The sequence below is a fragment of the Pseudophryne corroboree genome, chromosome 1, assembly GCF_028390025.1.
Source record: "Pseudophryne corroboree isolate aPseCor3 chromosome 1, aPseCor3.hap2, whole genome shotgun sequence".
NCBI lineage: Eukaryota > Metazoa > Chordata > Amphibia > Anura > Myobatrachidae > Pseudophryne > Pseudophryne corroboree.
Genome location: NC_086444.1, coordinates 875,483,564 through 875,502,832, shown reverse-complemented (window position 1 = coordinate 875,502,832; position 19,269 = coordinate 875,483,564). Strand labels below are relative to the sequence as shown.

The 19,269-nt window shown below is 48.2% G+C and overlaps 1 protein-coding gene across 2 annotated transcripts in view; it reads left to right on the top strand.

Moving 5' to 3' along the window:
* LSM7 (LSM7 homolog, U6 small nuclear RNA and mRNA degradation associated) overlaps window positions 1–19,269 on the top strand; it is a 57,541-nt gene that overhangs the window by 14,235 nt on the left and 24,037 nt on the right. For both annotated transcript variants that reach the window (XM_063920071.1, XM_063920072.1), the window contains exon 2: window positions 14,391–14,481. In XM_063920071.1, the coding sequence (XP_063776141.1) occupies window positions 14,391–14,481 (91 nt within the window). The remainder of the gene's footprint in view (window positions 1–14,390; window positions 14,482–19,269) is intronic.

The window sequence follows — 19,269 nt, the reverse complement described above, 5'->3', positions numbered from 1 at the left end:
TAGTGGATGCTGGGGACTCCGTAAGGACCATGGGGAATAGACGGGCTCCGCAGGAGACTGGGCACTCTAAAGAAAGATTTAGTACTACCTGGTGTGCACTGGCTCCTCCCTCTATGCCCCTCCTCCAGACCTCAGTTAGAATCTGTACCTGGCCAGAGCTCGGTGCTTTTAGTGAGCTCTCCTGAGCTTGCTAATAAGAAAGTATTTTAGTTAGGTTTTTTATTTTCAGAGAGCTTCTGCTGGCAACAGACTCTCTGCTACGAGGGACTGAGGGGAGAGAAGCAAACCTACTAACTGCGGCTAGGTTGCGCTTCTTAGGCTACTGGACACCATTAGCTCCAGAGGGTTCGAACACAGGATCTTAACCTTGGTCGTCCGTTCCCGGAGCCGCGCCGCCGTCCCCCTCGCAGAGCCAGAAGACAGAAGCCGGCGGAAGCAAGAAGACATCGAAATCGGCGGCAGAAGACTCCTGTCTTCACATGAGGTAGCGCACTGCAGCATTGCGCCCACACTACCCACACACTCCGGTCACTGTAGGGCGCAGGGGGGGGGGGGGGCGCGCCCTGGGCAGCAATTAGGATACCTCTTGGCAAAAAGACACATATATACAGCTGGGCACTGTATATATGTACGAGCCGCCGCCGTTCTATTTACACAGACCCGGGACAGAAGCCCGCCGCTGAGGGGGCGGGGCCTTCTTCCTCCGCACTAACCGGCGCCATTTTCTCTCCACAGCTCCGCTGAGAGGAAGCTCCCCAGGCTCTCCCCTACAGTATCAAGGTAGAAAAAGGGTAAAAAGAGAGGGGGGGCACATAAATTTAGGCGCAAATTATCATAAACAGCAGCTACTGGGTAAACACTAAGTTACTGTGTAATCCCTAGGTTATATAGCGCTGGGATGTGTGCTGGCATACTCTCTCTCTCTCTCGGTCTCCCCAAAAGGCCTTGTGGGGTCCTGTCCTCAATTAGAGCATTCCCTGTGTGTGTGCGGTGTTGGTACGTTTGTGTCGACATGTTTGAGGAGGATGGTTACGTGGAGGCAGAACAAGGGCAAGTGAATGTGGTGGCGCCGACACCTGCTTGGATGGATATGTGGAAGGTGTTAAATGATAACGTAAGCTCCTTGCATAAAAGGTTGGATAATCAGTCAGGGTCTCAACCCATGTCTGATTCTACAGCTCAGGGGCTGTCAGGGTCTCAAAAGCGCCCACTATCCCAGTTGGTTGACACAGATGTCGACACGGATTCTGACTCCAGTGTCGATGACGATGATGCAAAGTTGCAGCCTAAAATGACTAAAGCCATCCGATACATGATTATAGCAATGAAGGATGTATTGCACATATCGGAGGAAAACCCTGTCCCTGACAAGAGGGTTTATATGTTTGGGGAGAAAAAGCAAGAGGTGACTTTTCCCCCTTCACATGAATTAAATGAGTTATGTGAAAAAGCGTGGGATTCCCCTGATAGGAAAGTACTGGTTTCCAAAAGATTACTTATGGCGTATCCTTTCCCACCAACGGATAGGTTACGCTGGGAATCCTCCCCTAGGGTAGACAAAGCGTTGACACGCTTATCTAAGAAGGTGGCCCTGCCGTCACAGGATACGGCCGCCCTTAAGGATCCTGCGGATAGGAAGCAGGAAGGTATTCTGAAGTCTGTTTATACACATTCTGGTACTCTTCTGAGGACAGCAATTGCTTTGGCCTGGATGTGTAGTGCTGTAGCCGCATGGACAGATACTCTGTCTGAGGAGATAGATACCCTGGACAGGGAGACTGTTACTGACCCTAGGGCATATCAAAGACGCTGTCCTATATATGCGGGATGCCCAGAGGGACATTTGCCTGCTGGGCTCTAGAATAAACGCAATGTCGATTTCTGCCAGAAGGGTCCTATGGACTCGGCAATGGACAGGTGATGCCGACTCTAAAAAACACATGGAGGTGTTAACTTATAAGGGTGAGGAATTGTTTGGGGACGGTCTCTCGGACCTAGTTTCTACAGCTACGGCTGGGAAGTCAAATTTCTTGCCATATATTCCCTCACAGCCAAAGAAAGCACCGTATTACCAAATGCAGTCCTTTTCGTTCACAAAAAAGCAAGAAAGTCAGAGGTGCATCCTTTCTTGCCAGAGGCAGGGGTAGAGGAAAAAAGCTGCACCATACAGCTAGTTCCCAGGAACAGAAGTCCTCCCCGGCTTCCACTAAATCCACCGCATGACGCTGGGGCTCCACAGCCGGAGCCAGGAGCGGTGGGGGCGCGTCTCCGAAATTTCAGCCACTAGTGGGTTCGTTCACGGGTGGATCCTTGGGCTATACAAATTGTCTCAGGGATACAAGCTGGAATTCGAGGTGATGCCCCCTCACCGTTACCTAAAGTCGGCCTTGCCAGCTTCCCCCATGGAAAGGGAGGTAGTGTTGGCAGCAATTCACAAGCTATATCTCCAGCAGGTGGTAGTGAAGGTTCCCCTCCTTCAACAGGGAAGGGGTTACTATTCCACTATGTTTGTGGTACCGAAACCGGACGGTTCGGTCAGACCCATTTTGAATTTAAAATCCCTGAACATATATCTGAAGAAATTCAAGTTCAAGATGGAATCGCTCAGAGCGGTCATTGCAAGCCTGGAGGAAGGGGATTTTATGGTGTCTCTGGACATCAAGGATGCGTACTTGCATGTCCCCATTTATACACCTTACCAGGAGTACCTCAGGTTTGTGGTACAGGACTGTCATTACCAATTCCAGACATTGCCGTTTGGCCTGTCCACGGCACGGAGAATATTTACCAAGGTGATGGCGGAAATGATGGTGCTCCTTCGGAAGCAAGGGGTTACAATTATCCCACACTTGGACGATCTCCTCATAAAGGCGAGGTCCAGGGAGCGGTTGCTGATCAGCGTAGCACACTCTCAGGAGGTGTTGCGACAGCACGGCTGGATTCTGAATATTCCAAAGTCGCAGCTGATTCCTACGACGCGTCTGCCCTTCCTGGGCATGATTTTGGACACAAGCCAGAAAAAGGTGTTTCTCCCGGAGGAAAAGGCTCAGGAGCTCGTGACTCTGGTCAGAGACCTCCTAAAACCAAAACAGGTGTCGGTGCATCACTGCACGCGAGTCCTGGGAAAGATGGTGGCGTCATACGAAGCCATTCCCTTCGGCAGGTTCCATGCGAGGATCTTTCAGTGGGATCTGTTGGACAAGTGGTCCGGATCGCATCTTCAGATGCATCGGCTGATCATCCTGTCCCCCAGGGCCAGGGTGTCTCTTCTGTGGTGGCTGCAGAGTGCTCACCTCCTCGAGGGCCGCAGGTTCGGCATACAGGACTGGGTCCTGGTGACCACGGATGCAAGCCTCCGAGGATGGGGGGCAGTCACTCAGGGAAGAAATTTCCAGGGGCTGTGGTCAAGTCAGGAGACTTGTCTGCACTTCAATATCCTGGAACTAAGGGCCGTATACAACGCCCTGAGTCAAGCGGTGCCTCTGCTTCGAAACCAACCAGTGATGATTCAGTCAGACAACATCACTGCAGTGGCCCATGTAAACCGCCAGGGTGGCACAAGAAGCAGGGTGGCAATGGCAGAAGCCACCAGGATTCTTCGTTGGGCGGAGAATCGCGTACTAGCACTGTCAGCAGTGTTCATTCCGGGAGTGGACAACTGGGAAGCAGACTTCCTCAGCAGGCACGACCTCCACCCGGGAGAGTGGGGACTTCATCAAGAAGTCTTCACGCAGATTGCAAATCGATGGGAACTGCCACAGGTGGACATGATGGCGTCCCGTCTCAACAAAAAGCTAAAAAGGTATTGCGCCAGGTCAAGAGACCCTCAGGCGATAGCTGTGGGTGTTCCAGTCGGTCTATGTGTTTCCTCCTCTTCCTCTCATACCAAAGGTGCTGAGAATTGTGAGAACAATACTCATTGTTCCGGATTGGCCAAGAAGGACTTGGAATTGCAAGAAATGCTCACAGAGGACCCATGGCCTCTGCCTCTCAGACAGGACCTGTTGCAACAAGGGCCCTGTCTGTTTCAAGACTTACCGCGGCTGCGTTTGACGGCATGGCGGTTGAGCGCCGGATCCTAGCGGAAAAAGGCATTCCGGATGAAGTTATTCCTACGCTGATAAAGGCTAGGAAGGACGTGACAGCAAAGCATTATCACCGTATATGGCGAAAATATGTTGCCTGGTGTGAGGCCAGGAAGGCCCCTACAGAGGAGTTCCAGCTGGGCCGGTTCCTGCACTTCCTACAGTCTGGAGTGACTATGGGCCTGAAGTTGGGGTCCATAAAGGTCCAGATTTCGGCCCTATCCATTTTCTTTCAAAAGGAACTGGCTTCTCTTCCTGAAGTTCAGACGTTTGTTAAGGGAGTGCTGCATATTCAGCCCCCTTTTGTGGCACCTTGGAATCTCAACGTGGTGTTGGGTTTCCTGAAATCCCACTGGTTTGAGCCACTTAAGACCGTGGAGCTAAAGTATCTCACGTGGAAGGTGGTCATGCTATTAGCCTTAGCTTCGGCTAGGCGTGTGTCAGAATTGGCGGCTTTGTCATGTAAAAGCCCTTATCTGGTTTTCCATATGGACAGGGCAGAATTACGGACTCGTCCGCAATTTCTGCCGAAGGTGGTGTCATCTTTTCATTTGAACCAACCTATTGTGGTGCCTGCGGCTACTCGTGACTTGGAGGATTCCAAGTTGCTTGATGTAGTATGGGCTTTGAAGATCTACGTAGCCAGGACGGCTGGAGTCAGGAAGACTAACTCGCTGTTTATCCTGTATGCATCCAACAAGCTGGGTGCTCCTGCTTCAAAGCAAACCATTGCTCGCTGGATCTGTAGCACGATTCAGCAGGCTCATTCTGCGGCTGGTTTGCCGCATCCAAAATCAGTAAAAGCCCATTCCACAAGGAAAGTGGGCTCTTCTTGGGCGGCTGCCCGAGGGGTATCGGTATTACAGCTTTGCCGAGCAGCTACTTGGTCGGGTTCAAACACATTTGCAAAGTTCTATAAGTTTGATACCCTGGCTGAGGAGGACCTTGTGTTTGCCCATTCGGTGCTGCAGAGTCATCCGCACTCTCCCGCCCGTTTGGGAGCTTTGGTATAATCCCCATGGTCCTTACGGAGTCCCCAGCATCCACTAGGACGTTGGAGAAAATAAGATTTTACTCACCGGTAAATCTATTTCTCGCAGTCCGTAGTGGATGCTGGGCGCCCGTCCCAAGTGCGGACTTTCTGCAATACGTGTATATAGTTATTGCTTAATAAAAGGGTTATGTTATGTTGGCATCTGTTGGTTGATGCTCTGTTGTTGTTCATACTGTTAACTGGGTAAGTTTATCATGAGTTATTTGGTGTGGCTGGTATGAGTCTTACCCTGGATTCCAAAATCCTTTCCTTGTAATGTCAGCTCTTCCGGGCACAGTTTCCTTAACTGAGGTCTGGAGGAGGGGCATAGAGGGAGGAGCCAGTGCACACCAGGTAGTACTAAATCTTTCTTTAGAGTGCCCAGTCTCCTGCGGAGCCCGTCTATTCCCCGTGGTCCTTACGGAGTACCCAGCATCCACTACGGACTACGAGAAATAGATTTACCGGTGAGTAAAATCTTATTATTTTACAGTCACCTCCATTATTGCATTTCAAATCATCCTGGGGGTCAATCATTACATGGGGGTGTCGACCAAAAAGAATCTCAAAGGGTGATAGGTTAAGGGGGGACCTGGGAGTGGTTCTGATGCTGTACAATACAAGTGGCAAAGCTTCTGGCCACAACAATCCAGTTTCAGCCATCACTTTGCTCAACTTGTTCTTAATAGTGCTGTTTACTCTTTCCACTTTCGCACTCGCCTGTGGGCGGTACGGAGTATGCAGCTTACTATTAATTCCCATCAGTTTGCACATAACCTGAAAGACTTCACCTGTAAAATGGGTACCCCTATCGCTTTCAATTATCCTAGGGATACCATATCTGCACACAAATTACTGCACTATTTTCTTTGCAGTAAACGTAGCGGTATTTGTGGCAGCGGGGAACGCTTCTACCCAATTTGAAAACACGTCAATACAAACTAACACATTTTAAATTTCTGCAGGGTGGCAACTGTATGAAATCAATTTGTATTACCTGGAAAGGGCCGTCTGTTGGTGGGATATGGGATGGTTCTGTTGGTATTGACTTTCCAATATTCTTCCTCAAGCAGATAAGACATGTCATTGCTCTCTTACCCGCATGAGAAGAGAATCCTGGTGCGCACCAGTAGGCTCTCACCAGCTTACACATGCCTTTTTTGCCCAGATGAGTCAGACCGTGTGCCGCCTCAGCTAAGCTTGGAAGATATGCTCTAGGGGCTACTGGCTTACCTTGTCCATCTGTCCAGAGTCCTGAGGACTCCTGGCCATATCCTTTTGACCTCCAGACTGCCTTTTCCTGTGGAGAACACAAATTTTGCATTTCACTTAATTTTTGTGTGTTGACGGTATTGAATACCATCAGTTGTGTGATATCTGTCTGTATGGGGGTGCTGGCTGCTGATTTAGCAGCTTCGTCTGCCCGGCTGTTACCAAGTGACACTGGGTCTTGACTGTAAGTGTGGGCTTTGCACTTGATAACAGCCACTCTGTCAGGTTTCTGTATCGCTGTTAGAAGCCTATTTATATGGGATGCATGCGCTACAGGTGTGCCAGCTGCCGTCATGAAATTTCTGAGGCGCCATAGGGCCCCGAAATCATGCAGTACTCCAAAGGCATACCTAGAATCTGTATATATATTGGCTGACTTACCCGTAGCCAATTCACACGCTCTGGTTAGGGCGACCAGCTCAGCAACTTGTGCTGAGTGCGGTGGGCCCAGGGGTTCAGCTTCTATGATACCTTTGTCATCTACGACTGCGTATCCAGTACACAAGTCTCCCGAGTCCGTCTGTCTGTGGCAACTACTGTCAGTGTAAAAAGTTAAATCTACGCCTTCCAGTGGGTTGTCACTAATGTCGGGTCTAAGTTTGGTTCAGATATTCCATACAATCATGTGTGTCAGTGTCTGTACTAAATCTTCCTTCACCATCACTCTCATCCTCCACCCTTTGTGCCTGTCCAGGCACACCTGGGAGATAAGCTGCAGGATTTAGTGCGCTGCATCTCCTTATGGTGATGTTTACAGGGGCCATTAGTGCTAATTCCCACCTTGTAAACCGTGCTGATGAGACATGTCTGGTTTGGGCAGAGTTCAGTATGGCTGACACTGCATGAGGTGTATGGATGGTCAGGTTGTGTCCCAACACTACGTCTTCGCTTTTACTCACTAGCAAAGCTATCGCTGCAACACTTCGCAAGCATGTGGGGAGAGACCGTGCTACGGTGTCCAACTGTGCACTGTAGTAAGCTACCGGCCTGCTGGCATCACCATGTCTCTGGGTTAGGACACCTGCCGCACACCCAGCACTTTCCGTACCGTACAACTCAAAGGGTTTCCCATAATCTGGCATGCCTAATGCAGGTGCCTGTGATAGGCATTGTTTAAGTCTTTCAAATGCCAGTTCGGACTCATCTGTGTGAGAGATCCGATCTGGTTTGTTCGAGGAGACCATTTCCTGCAAAGGTAAAGCCAGTATGGAGAATCCTGGGATCCAGTTTCGGCAGTACCCACACATTCTAAGGAAAGTGCGGATCTGCTGCTGGGTTTGTGGTAGTCATGCCGCGAATCGCCTGTATTCTATCAGCGGTGAGATGTCTAAGTCCTTGTGTCAAGCAATGTCCCAAATATTTTACCTTGGTCTGGCACAACTGTAACTTATCCTTTGAAACCTTGTGTCCCGTATTAGAAAGGTGAAACAGAAGCTGTTTCGTGTCTTTCAAGGACGACTCGAGTGAATCTGAACACAGCAGTAAGTCATCTACATACTGTATTAATACTGATCCGCTCTCGGGTTGAAAGGATTGTAAACAGTCATACAAAGCCTGGGAGAAAATACTTGGGCTGTCAATGAAACCTTGGGGTAGGCGAGTACAGGTGTACTGTACTCCCCTGTATGTAAATGCAAACAAATATTGGCTGTCAGGGTGCAGAGGGACCGAAAAGAAAGCAGAACAGAGGTCAATGACAGTGAAAAATTTCGCAGTAAGGGGAATTTGCATGAGGATTACAGCTGGATTTGGCACTACAGGGAATTGGCTCTCAACTATCTTGTTTATCCCCCGTAGATCCTGCACTAGCCTGTAACCCCTCCCCCCCCACTCTTTTTCACAGGGAAGATGGGACTATTGGCAGTGCTAGACGTCCTAACTAGGATGCCCTGTTGTAGCAAGCGCTCTATGAGTGGGTACACTCCTAATTCCACCTCTGGCTTCAGAGGATACTGTGGGATTTGTGGAGCTAATCTACCATCTTTTACTTGCACACCTACAGGAGCTACATTTGCCATCAATCCAGTGTCTTGTCCATCTTTGGTCCAGAGGGATTCCGGTATCTGGGAGATCATTTCCTCTACCTTGGATGGACACCTGTCTATAACAGCAGAGTGTGACATTAACCTTTGTGGGGTGTCTAACATATCCTGCACTTCCTGAACATGATTCTCAGGTATATCTAAGAAGACACCCTCAGGAGTACAATATATGACACCTCATCTTACACAATAAATCTCTCCCAAGTAGATTAGTCGGAGCCGATGCAGCTAGCAAAAAGGAGTGCTTGGTCTGCAAAGGCCATATCGTAATCTCCGCTGGTCTACTTAAAGGGTAGTGTTGCACTACTCCTGTTACCCCCATTGCTGAAATTGTTTTACCCGTGGTTTTCATACCTACCGTTGAATTTAACACTGACCTGGCTGCCCCTGTATCTACAAGGAAAGGTAGTGATCTACCAGCTACATCAACTGTAACCTCTGGTTCATTTCCAAGGCTAGCAATCAACTTTACTGGCTGCAAACTACAGGTGTGGCCTAACCCCTATTGTATGTTGTGACCCTCCTGCAGCGCGCTGGCAGCTACAATATGTGAGGGGGGTAGCTGAGAATTTCCAGAGGTCTGCCAGTCCCTCCTAGGTGGGTACCTCCTTTGTGCTGATGTTGATGTGCTGATGTTGTCAGGGCTTTTATACTTGCTGTCATCAGCTTATCCCCCTGTGACTCCCTGTGATTAATGATGTTCTGATCGTGCTCGATAGCGGACTCTCTTAATGCAGCCACCGAGATACCTCTCCAGTTAGGTTGAGTGGTTTGTACCCTTGTTCTCAACGTTTCTTTTAAGCCTTCCATTAATACGGACACCGCTACCTCTCTATGATGTACATTTTCCTTAATGTCCTCGACCCCAGTGTATCTAGCCATTTCCTGCAGTGCTCGATGGAAATATTCAGAAGCAGTTTCACCTTCCTTTTGTCTTATGGAAAAGATTTTATTCCACTTGACAACAGTAGGGAAATATACTCCTAACTGCAGATTGATCTGTCGTACATTCTCCTGAGTGTATTCATCAGTGAGAGGTACTTCTGCGTCTAATTTACAATCGGCAATGAATTTCACAGGGTCAGTATTGGAGGGCAAACATGCCCGTAGCACTATCCGCCAATCTTTGTTTGTGGGTTCGGTGGCGTTACCTAATTCTCTGATAAACCTCTGACATGCGGCTAGATCCTTTCTGGGATCGGGAAATTCAGACATAATTGTTCTCAATTCTGTCCGGGACCAAGGACAATGCATAGCAATGTTCCTGACTGGAGTGATTCCCTGAGCGTCAGTCTTCCCATTGGGGACTGCGATCACCCTGACAGGATTTAGTTCAATTACATCATTCTGAGTTGCTTCTACAATGTGAGGTGCAATTGTCTCTGCATAATGTACTGTACCGTACTTACCTGTGGACACGACCTCACCTGTCCCTCCGCTAGGGGCCTTTGCTACTGTTCTTACTGGTTGGGCCGTGCCCACTTGTGTGTCTTGTATGGTGGCTGCTAGAGAGAGTGCCGATATCGTGCTGGGCTCATCTTCTTGGTCGCAGTCCTGAGGGAAGTTTAAGATGGGATACAACTTGCACGGGTTAGCATTAATACATTTATCAAGTTCACTCTTATCATATATTAGTATGCCATTGTCTGTAGCCACTTTCTCCCCTGTAATATACGGTGGTGGTGGTTGCGTTGCAATCAGTTTCCTGCTAGGTTTGGGACTGGCTGCGTGAGCTAGTTCCCTCTGCATATCACCCTCTTGTTGCCATAAATGTAAACAGTTTGAGTGTCTGATCCTTTGTTTTCGGGATTTTAACAGACATATCCTAATCCTTAAATTCTGCAACACCTCTGGATTAAAACTGCCTACCTTAGGGAATGGTTCCCTATCTTCTGCAGTCATACATTCCCATTCATTGCATAAAACCTCTGCGTGTGATCCATATTTCTCACACATTATGTACCTCGCCGACCCCTTGGGCTGCGGAATATCAACCTGAACCCTGGTTGATCGTCCCTTACTTGAGCAACTGGCCCCCATCTTTTGCAGGTATTGCCTTCTCAGCTAATTCCTACAAAAAACCAAAATACTCAAAATAAGGCAACGGTGAAAGTTCAACGAGTGCTCTCACCCACTCACGCCCACGTTGGCCAATACACCTAAACACTGTCGTCAGTGCCGGTACATACCCAACCTAGGGCCCCTGTGTAACCTCTATTTACTGAAAGTATATGGGAGTGACTTACCCTTCCCAGTAAATATTGGTCGTTGGAGATTTCCTGAGTGACCAGCGAAAACTCCCTTAAAACAAAAAAAGTTACACAAATCACGTTTGCGTGTGTTACACCTAGCGCTTATGATCCCGCGATTTTACGCAAAACTCGTAAAAGGGTATCACGGTGAGCTAAGTATTGCACCCACGAACGCGCGGTCCAATCGCACAGCGTATAGGTAACTGTTACTTATCCGCCGTACGACCAATGGAATCGTTTTTCAGGCTGCGAAACCTCAGCTGGAGTGTATCTGAACGGGCCTATATGGGTTCTACGCCAACCACCTGGGCTGCGCTCTCTCTCCGCTGACCTCTTAGGCCGCGGTATTCAGAGCTTCGCTTGACTTTGTCAGCGGTTTTCTGACTTCGCTGACCTCTTGGTCTGCTGTTCTCTATACCTTCGCTCCTTTGTACTTTAATCAATGGTGGCGTGAGAGTGGCTTGCTCACGTTAACAAGTGTCCACTCACCTGGTGTGGTCTCCTACGGGATCCCGAATTCCCTGGGTCCACAAAACCTTTATTGTTTGCACACTCACGTTCGTTCACTCATATACACTTCGGTTTTTCTGTACAGAAAATTAACTTTCATTCAGATAAAACAGCCTTAATTCCAGAGGTAATACAGTAAAAAAGGTTTTTAAACTAAATATTGGAAACTGATCAATTTGTGCTATTATCGCGTGGCTACCGTCTCGCGCCTAAACTAAAACAATGCTATTGTGTGATTTGTACTTGGCGGCCGTACCTTTTACGCACGTTGCGTGAACACGCCACGTGTGTATGCCTTTACGTTGCGTACGCAGTCCCGTACTTTGTCCGAGACACGTGTACAAAGGCCGTACGTCCGCAGTACTACAAATCCCACACTTCTATAAATGTAAGCGATAATTGACTATAATCGCTCACTTAACACACCACACAGTTTCTACTGTATAAACCTTTACAACTAGGCCAGGCTGCGTGTGCGTCTTATACTTACTCCCTTAAATATTAACTCTATATTTTAACTAAATAGCAACAAATTTTCTCAGTACAGGTCACAATGAATCTAGTAATCAATGGTTATGGCAATAATGCGAGCAGATATGCAGAGTACAAAATACAGGTGTATGCGTGTGTTGTGTGCGCATTTGGCGCCAGACAGAAATTTACAGACTTTAAACTAGTTTTGCGTTCTTACCTTACGGATCCCTCCAGCATCCCTACAAACCATGCAGGGCAGACGCTTATCTAATCAGCACTAGTGTATCCACCGACCAAGAGAAGGCTTACGGGGGATACGCCCTTTGCTGATAAAGTCTGCGTAAACCTACTAGGCTGCGGGTATGAGGAAGAACCGGACGAGCTCCCAATTGATAATGTCGATATTATCTTAGACCGTAAAGCTATACCTCTAAATACACTTTTACAGTGGAGCCGCTATGGCCGCTAGACTGAATACACGTGCTACGCACTTTGTACGCTATTTGCGTACAGAGTCCCGCACGTGGTACGTACTTGGTGTACCCACGCCGCGCTGAGTGTACAGAGTACACACAGCGTGCGCACACACAATTGATAACCTTTAAACCTTGATAGTGATACAATGCAATGATATGATTACACTTTAAACCCTTAGCAGCAAAGTACGGCAACGATGTTATACCTTAAACCTTAAGTAGCGCTGACGGTATAAAGTACCCGCAGTGCGTTCACCTTTTCAAGACTTATAAACCTTATACAGATAAATATACTTTAAAACCCTTGCAGGAAAGTGAAGACACAACACCGATTTGTAGTTGAAACCACAGGGTTCTAAGGCCACCGTGGATTATTCCAAAAGGTAAAACAGTACAAATCATACACTACAGGCTAACAAGATAAATCTAAACAGAATAATGGCTACAGAGAATGTACATACGTGAGAATGTTCGCAAGCGCAACCCGGCCGGTCCTCCGCTCGTCACATAGATAGCGTTCAGAGTCTTCTGACGAGCCAGGCAACAATGGGCTTTTTATACACAACTTACATACACAATACAATGGTCACTGTAATCGCATTGTCCATTGGACACAGAGATGTGTCTTTTCATTACAGGAGAGGTCATAGGTTGATTTGAAAAGATGGGCGATGTCTTTCCCCAACTGCTCTGGTGGGTGGTATCCACTGGATTCCCGCCGCATACATTATATACAGTAAATACAGTTAATATCTATATTCTACTTTTGCACATAACTATACGCAGGAACATGCGATCTTTCTCTAACCAACACCGGAATGTTACTCTTAAAATACCTTACAGCTGGATACTAGACATCACCTTCCAACCTTTTATCTGACCCTTCCTATCATGCAAAGGCGAATCCCTTAGTCCTGGAACTGTTTAAACTATTAATACTCGCTGATGTGGTGCAGGGGAGCTATGGGTACAAAATGCACTTTTGGTTAAATATGTAATGTTCTAATAACCCTCTACGCGCTGACAAACTCCACCGTAAATGCGCATACCACGCGCTAAGGCGCATGGCCGTGGGAAGCTACTTTACGCAAATTGCGGATATGTGCACGCACGGCAGACTGAGTGCACGCTCAGCGGGCATGTGCATGGGGTTAGTACAGGGTATATGCATTACAATATTTTTCGACTTTGACAGAGGTTACCTGAACGAGTGACGGCTCTTTTAATGCCCACACCTATTTCCTGGCTTGTTAAAATGTCATACCTTTCCCTGCCCTCCTGTAAGGGGTGGACTTTAACGACTTAACTGACTATATCTTTTGCAAAAACCCACTCCAGAAATTGTCAGGTTTTTTTTATGAGTGAGTTAGGTGAGGAACATGAATTTAACCCTATCCCAATTGATATTAGTAAAAAAAAAAGAAGAAAAAATATTTTTTTTACTTTGAAAAAAATATCCCCCCCCCAAAACATCGAAACATCGATCGGGAACATCACGCCCGTCGGACCATCGCGGCTTTCATTTTGAAAGCCGGGACAGCCTCCAGGTATACGGGGTGGGTGGGGGGTCTGGGGGTGGCTTGGGAGGGTTAATTTACACTCCCCAGTGGCTGCCATTGTCTGCAGCCGCTGGAGGGGGGGGGGGGGGGGGAGGGGATCCTGCCGTGCTGACCGATCAGCAATCAGTAGGGGAGGGTGCGGGGAGGCAGAGGGACCTTCCGGTCCCTCTGACAGCAGCAGCGGAGGGAAGTTTCCCTCCACTGATGCTGCTAACACTCTCTGACTGGTCTTATCCTGTGCGACCAGGTCAGATAGAGCGCTTGCAGGCATGGTCGCATCTGATGCAACCATGCCAGGCAAGTGGTTAAGGCAAGTGCCCCCACCCCTTTTGAATCCCATTTGTCCTTAGCAGCAAATAGGTAAAAGAACACCTATGGCAATATTGTAGTTTATTTGGACTATTTTCCTAATAGTTGAATGTGTTAATAGTGTAACTTTCCTTGTTCACCTTGTACTAATTGTACTAGTGATGTGTTAGGCTTTTTTTTTTCTTTTTCTTGTTTCTTTTTTATTTAAGTGTTTCACTTAACCCTTCCTCAGAGTCGAGGCAGGTTGTTGTTGTTTTTTATTTTTTTATTTCACATTTACCAATAACTTGAATAATACTGCTTTCACTGAGCCTGTTAGTTCTTGACACACACACCCTTTTGTACCCTGTTAAAGTGTTAATTTTTCCTCCGCTCAAGGATAAGGAAAAGAAGAAAAAGGAAAGCATTCTTGACCTATCCAAATACATTGACAAGACTATTCGAGTGAAGTTCCAGGGTGGGAGAGAAGGTATTTTTACTTATTGCCTTCAGATTAGATGCAACATTTGCAAAAATATTTCAGTTCAGTTAAATGTTGTGGTGTGTGTGTGTGTGTGTGTGTGTGTGTGTGTTTTTTTTTTTTTAAATACATTTTCTTTTACGTCCTAGAGGATGCTGGGGACTCCAAAAAGACCATGGGGTATAGACGGGATCCGCAGGAAACATGGGCACACTATAAGACTTTGGGTGTGAATTGGCTCCTCCCTCTATGCCCCTCCTCCAGACCTCAGTTAGATTCTGTGCCCAGAGAGACTGGACACATACTAGGGGAGCTCTCCTGAGTGTCTCTGAAAAGACTTTGTTAGGTTTTTTATTTTCAGGGAGACCTGCTGGCTACAGGCTCCCTGCTTTGTGGGAGTGAGGGGAGAGAAGCAGACCTACTTCTTCTGAGTTAAAGGCTCTGCTTCTTAGGCTACTGGACACCATTAGCTCCAGAGGGTTCGATCACTTGGTGCGCCTAGCTGCTTGTTCCCGGAGCCGCGCCGTCAACCCCCTCACAGAAGCCAGAAGAAAGAAGCCGGGTGAGTATATAGAAGAAAGAAGACTTCAGTGACTGCAGAAGGCTTCAGTAACGAGGTCCAGCGGTCGCGCTGCGCCCCATGCTCCCACACATACTTCCAACGGCACTTACAGGGCCCTAGGCACTAAATTTAAAATTGAGCGGAACTACAGCGCGCCGAGGTGGGGGAGTGGCTTAGCCCTCACAACTTCCCAGCACCATTTTCTCTTTTCACAGACTTGCAGAGACTCTGGCCCGGACCTCCACTCTCCTGATCAAGTACGGGGAGCAAAATTTGGTGCTATTTTAACCGCGCACACATCATATATTATTTTTCAGTATTATATGGGTGCTGGGGTGTGAGCTGGTATACTCCCTCTGTTTTTCTAACAGGCTTCCCTGTGGGTCTGTCCCCTATAGCCAGTGTGAGTGGATGTGTGTCGGTACGGTGTGTCGACATGTCTGAGGCTGAGTGCTCCTCCCCGGAGGAAGTTATTGGGGGCACAGAGAAGGATTTGGGAGTGAGTCTGTCGGCACCGCCGACTGCTGATTGGGTGAATATGTTGATTACATTGAATGCAAATGTGGCGTTATTGTCTAAAAGGCTGGATAAATCTGATTCTCAGACACAAACGTGGAGAAAATCCATGGAGGACGCCTTGTCCCAGGTACAGGTCCCTTCAGGGTCACAAAAGCGTTCATTTACCCAAATAGCTGATTGGGATACCGACACGGACTCTGACTCCAGTGTCGACTATAGTGAGGCCAGTTTACATCCAAAATTGGTTGAGTATTCAGTACATGATTGTGGCTATTAAAGATGTTTTACATATTTCTGAAGTGCCTGCTGTTCCTGATACAAGGGTTTGTTTGTATAAGGGAAAGAAGCCTGAGGTGACGTTTCCCCCCTCTCATGAACTGAACGCTCTTTGTGAAAAGGCTTGGGAATCGCCTGATAAAAGGTGGCAGATTCCCAAGAGAATTTTTATGGCATATCCTTTCCCCTCTGACGACAGGGAAAAGTGGGAGTCCTCTCCCAATGTGGACAAAGCTCTGTCACGGCTGTCCAAGAAGGTGGCGCTTCCGTCTCCCGACACTGCTGCCCTCAAGGATCCTGCGGATCGTAAGCAGGAAACAACAAAGGCCATTTATGTCACTAAGGGTGCACTCCTCAGACCGGCCGTGGCGTCGGCATGGGTGAGTATTGCTAAGTGGGCTGATAATTTGTAAAATATTGATACCCTGGACAGGACAGTATATTATTGACTATAGAGCATTTAAAGGATGCATTTCTATATATGCGAGATGCACAGAGGGATATTTGCACTCTGGCATCAAGAGTAAGTGCGCTGTCCATTTCTGCCAGAAGAGGGTTATGGACGCGACAGTGGTCAGGTGATGCGGATTCCAAACGGCATATGGAAGTATTGCCGTATAAAGGGGAGGAGTTATTTGGGGTCGGTCTATCGGACCTGGTGGCCACGGCAACGGCTGGGAAATCCACCTTTTTACCCCAGGTCACCTCTCAGCAGAAAAAGACACCGTCTTTTCAGGCTCAGTCCTTTCGTCCCCATAAGGGCAAGCGGGCAAAAGGCCACTCATTTCTGCCCCGGGGCAGAGGAAGGGGAAAAAGGTCTGCCTGCTGTGCAGGCTCTCCCAGGACCAGAAAGCACTCCCCCGCCTTCTGCCAAGTCCACCGCATGACGCTGGGGCCTCCTATGAGGACTCCGGTGCCGGTGGGGGGCCGTCTCAGACTCTTCAGTCAGGTCTGGTTTCACTCGGGCCTAGATCCTTGGGTGTTAGACATAGTGTCCCAAGGGTACAAACTGGAGTTTCAGGAGGTGCCCCCCCCACACCGATTTTTCAAATCAACCATGCCAGTTTCTATCCCAGAAAGGGAAGTAGTGAGTTCTGTGATACAAAAGCTGTGTCAACAGTGTCATTTTCCCGGTACCCCCATCCCAACGGGGAGAAGGGTTTTATTCGAGCCTCTTTGCCGTACCAAAGCCGGACGGCTCGGTCAGACCGATCCTAAACCTAAAATCCCTCAATCTGTATTTGGAAACTTTCACGTTCAAGATGGAATCTCTTCAAGCAGTGATCTCCAGTCTAGAATGGGGGGATTTTATGGCGTCAGTCGACCTAAAAGATGCCTACTTACACGTCCCGATATATCCTCCACATCAAGCTTTCCTGAGATTTGCGGTGCAGGATTATCATTACCAATTTCAGACGTTGCCATTTGGGCTTTCCACGGCCCCGAGGGTCTTCACCAAAGTGATGGCGGAAATGATGGTACTCCTACGCAAGCAAGGTGTCACAATTATCCCGTACTTGGACGATTTCCTGATAAAGGCGAGATTGAAGGAGCAGTTGCTGAGAAATGTGGAACCTCTCCCTGACTGTTCTGCAACATCATGGTTGGATTCTAAATTTGCCAAAGTCTCAGTTGATTCCGAAAACTCGGCTGCCTTTCTTGGGCATGATCCTGGACACGGAACTGCAGAGTGTTTCTTCCAGCGGAAAAAGCTCTGGAAATCCAATGCATGGTTAAGGAGATTCTGAAACCGGCAAGAGTGTCGATTCAACAATGCACTCGAGTGCTAGGGAAGATGGTTGCGGCTTATGAAGCCATTCTGTTTGGCAGGTTTCATGCCCGAGTGTTTCAGTGGGACCTGCTGGACAAATGGTCTGGGTCTCACCTGCAAATGCACTGGAAAATAAGTCTCTATCTTCCAGGACCAGAATATCTCTCCTGTGGTGGCTGCAAAGTTCTCACCTTCTAGAGGGACCCAGGTTCGGAATCCAGGATTGGGTCCTGCTGACCACGGATGCAAGTCTCCGAGGCTGGTGAGCAGTCACACAAGGAAGAAGTTTCCAGGGAAAATGGTCAAGCCAGGAAACTTGTCTGCACATAAACGTTCTGGAGTTAAGAGCCATTTACAATGGCCTTCTGCAAGCGGAACACCTTCTTCGAGGTCTACCTGTCCTGATTCAGTCGGACAACGTAACAGCGGTAGCGTACGTAAACCTCCAGGGCGGAACAAAGAAACAAAGAAGAGCGGTGATGGCGGTGGCCACAAGAGTTCTCCGCTGGGCGGAAAAGCACGTGAGCGCTCTGTCAGCAGTCTTCCTTCCGGGCGTGGACAACTGGGAAGCAGACTTCCTCAGCAGACACGATCTCCATCCAGGAGAGCGGGCTCTTCATCAAGAGGTATTTGCAGAAGTGACAAGGCGTTGGGGAATTCCTCAAATAGACATGATGGCGTCTCGCCTCAACAAGAAGCTTCCGAGGTATTGTTCCAGGTCAAGGGACCCCCAAGCCAGTGCACTGGACTCCCTGGTAACTGTGGGTGTTTCAGTCGGTATATGTGTTCCCTCCACTTCCTCTCATTCCAAAAGTGTTGAGGATCATAAGACGAACAAGGGTTCCGGCAGTACTCGTCGTTCCAGATTGGCCACGGAGGGCCTGGTATCCGTATCTTCAGGAATTGCTCATAGAAGATCCTTGGCCGCTTCCTCTCAGAGAGGACCTGTTACTGCAGGGGCCATGCGTATTCAAGACTTACCGCGGCTGCGTTTGACGGCGTGGAGGTTGAACGCCAAATCCTAGCTCGAAAGGGTATTCCTGGGGAAGTCATTCCCACTCTCCTTAAGGCTAGAAAGGAGGTCACGGCGAAGCATTATCACCGTATTTGGAGAAAATATGTGTCGTGGTGTGAAGCCAAGAAAGCTCCTGCGGAGGAGTTTCAGCTGGGTCGTTTCCTCCATTTTTTGCAGGCAGGCGTGGATGCAGGCCTGAAATTGGGTTCCATCAAAGTGCAGATTTCGGCTTTATCTATTTTTTTTCAAAAAGAATTGCCCGCCCTTCCTGAAGTTCAGACTTTCGTGAAGGGAGTGCTGCATATCCATCCTCTGTTTGTGCCACCCGTGGCACCGTGGGATCTTGATGTGGTGTTATAATTTCTTATGTCTCACTGGTTTGAACCTTTGCGAAAGGTTGAGTTGAAATTTCTCACTTGGAAAGTAGTCATGCTTTTAGCCTTGGCGTCCGCCAGATGGGTGTCTGAATTGGCGGCTTTGTCTCACAAGAGCCCATATTTGATTTTCCATGTGGATAGAGCGGAATTGAGGACTCGTCACCAATTTCTGCCGAATGTGGTTTCTTCTTTTCACATCAACCTATTGTGGTGCCTGTGGCTACGGATGCCGTGGCGGTGCCAAAATCTTTCAATGTCGTAAGAGCTTTGAAGATTT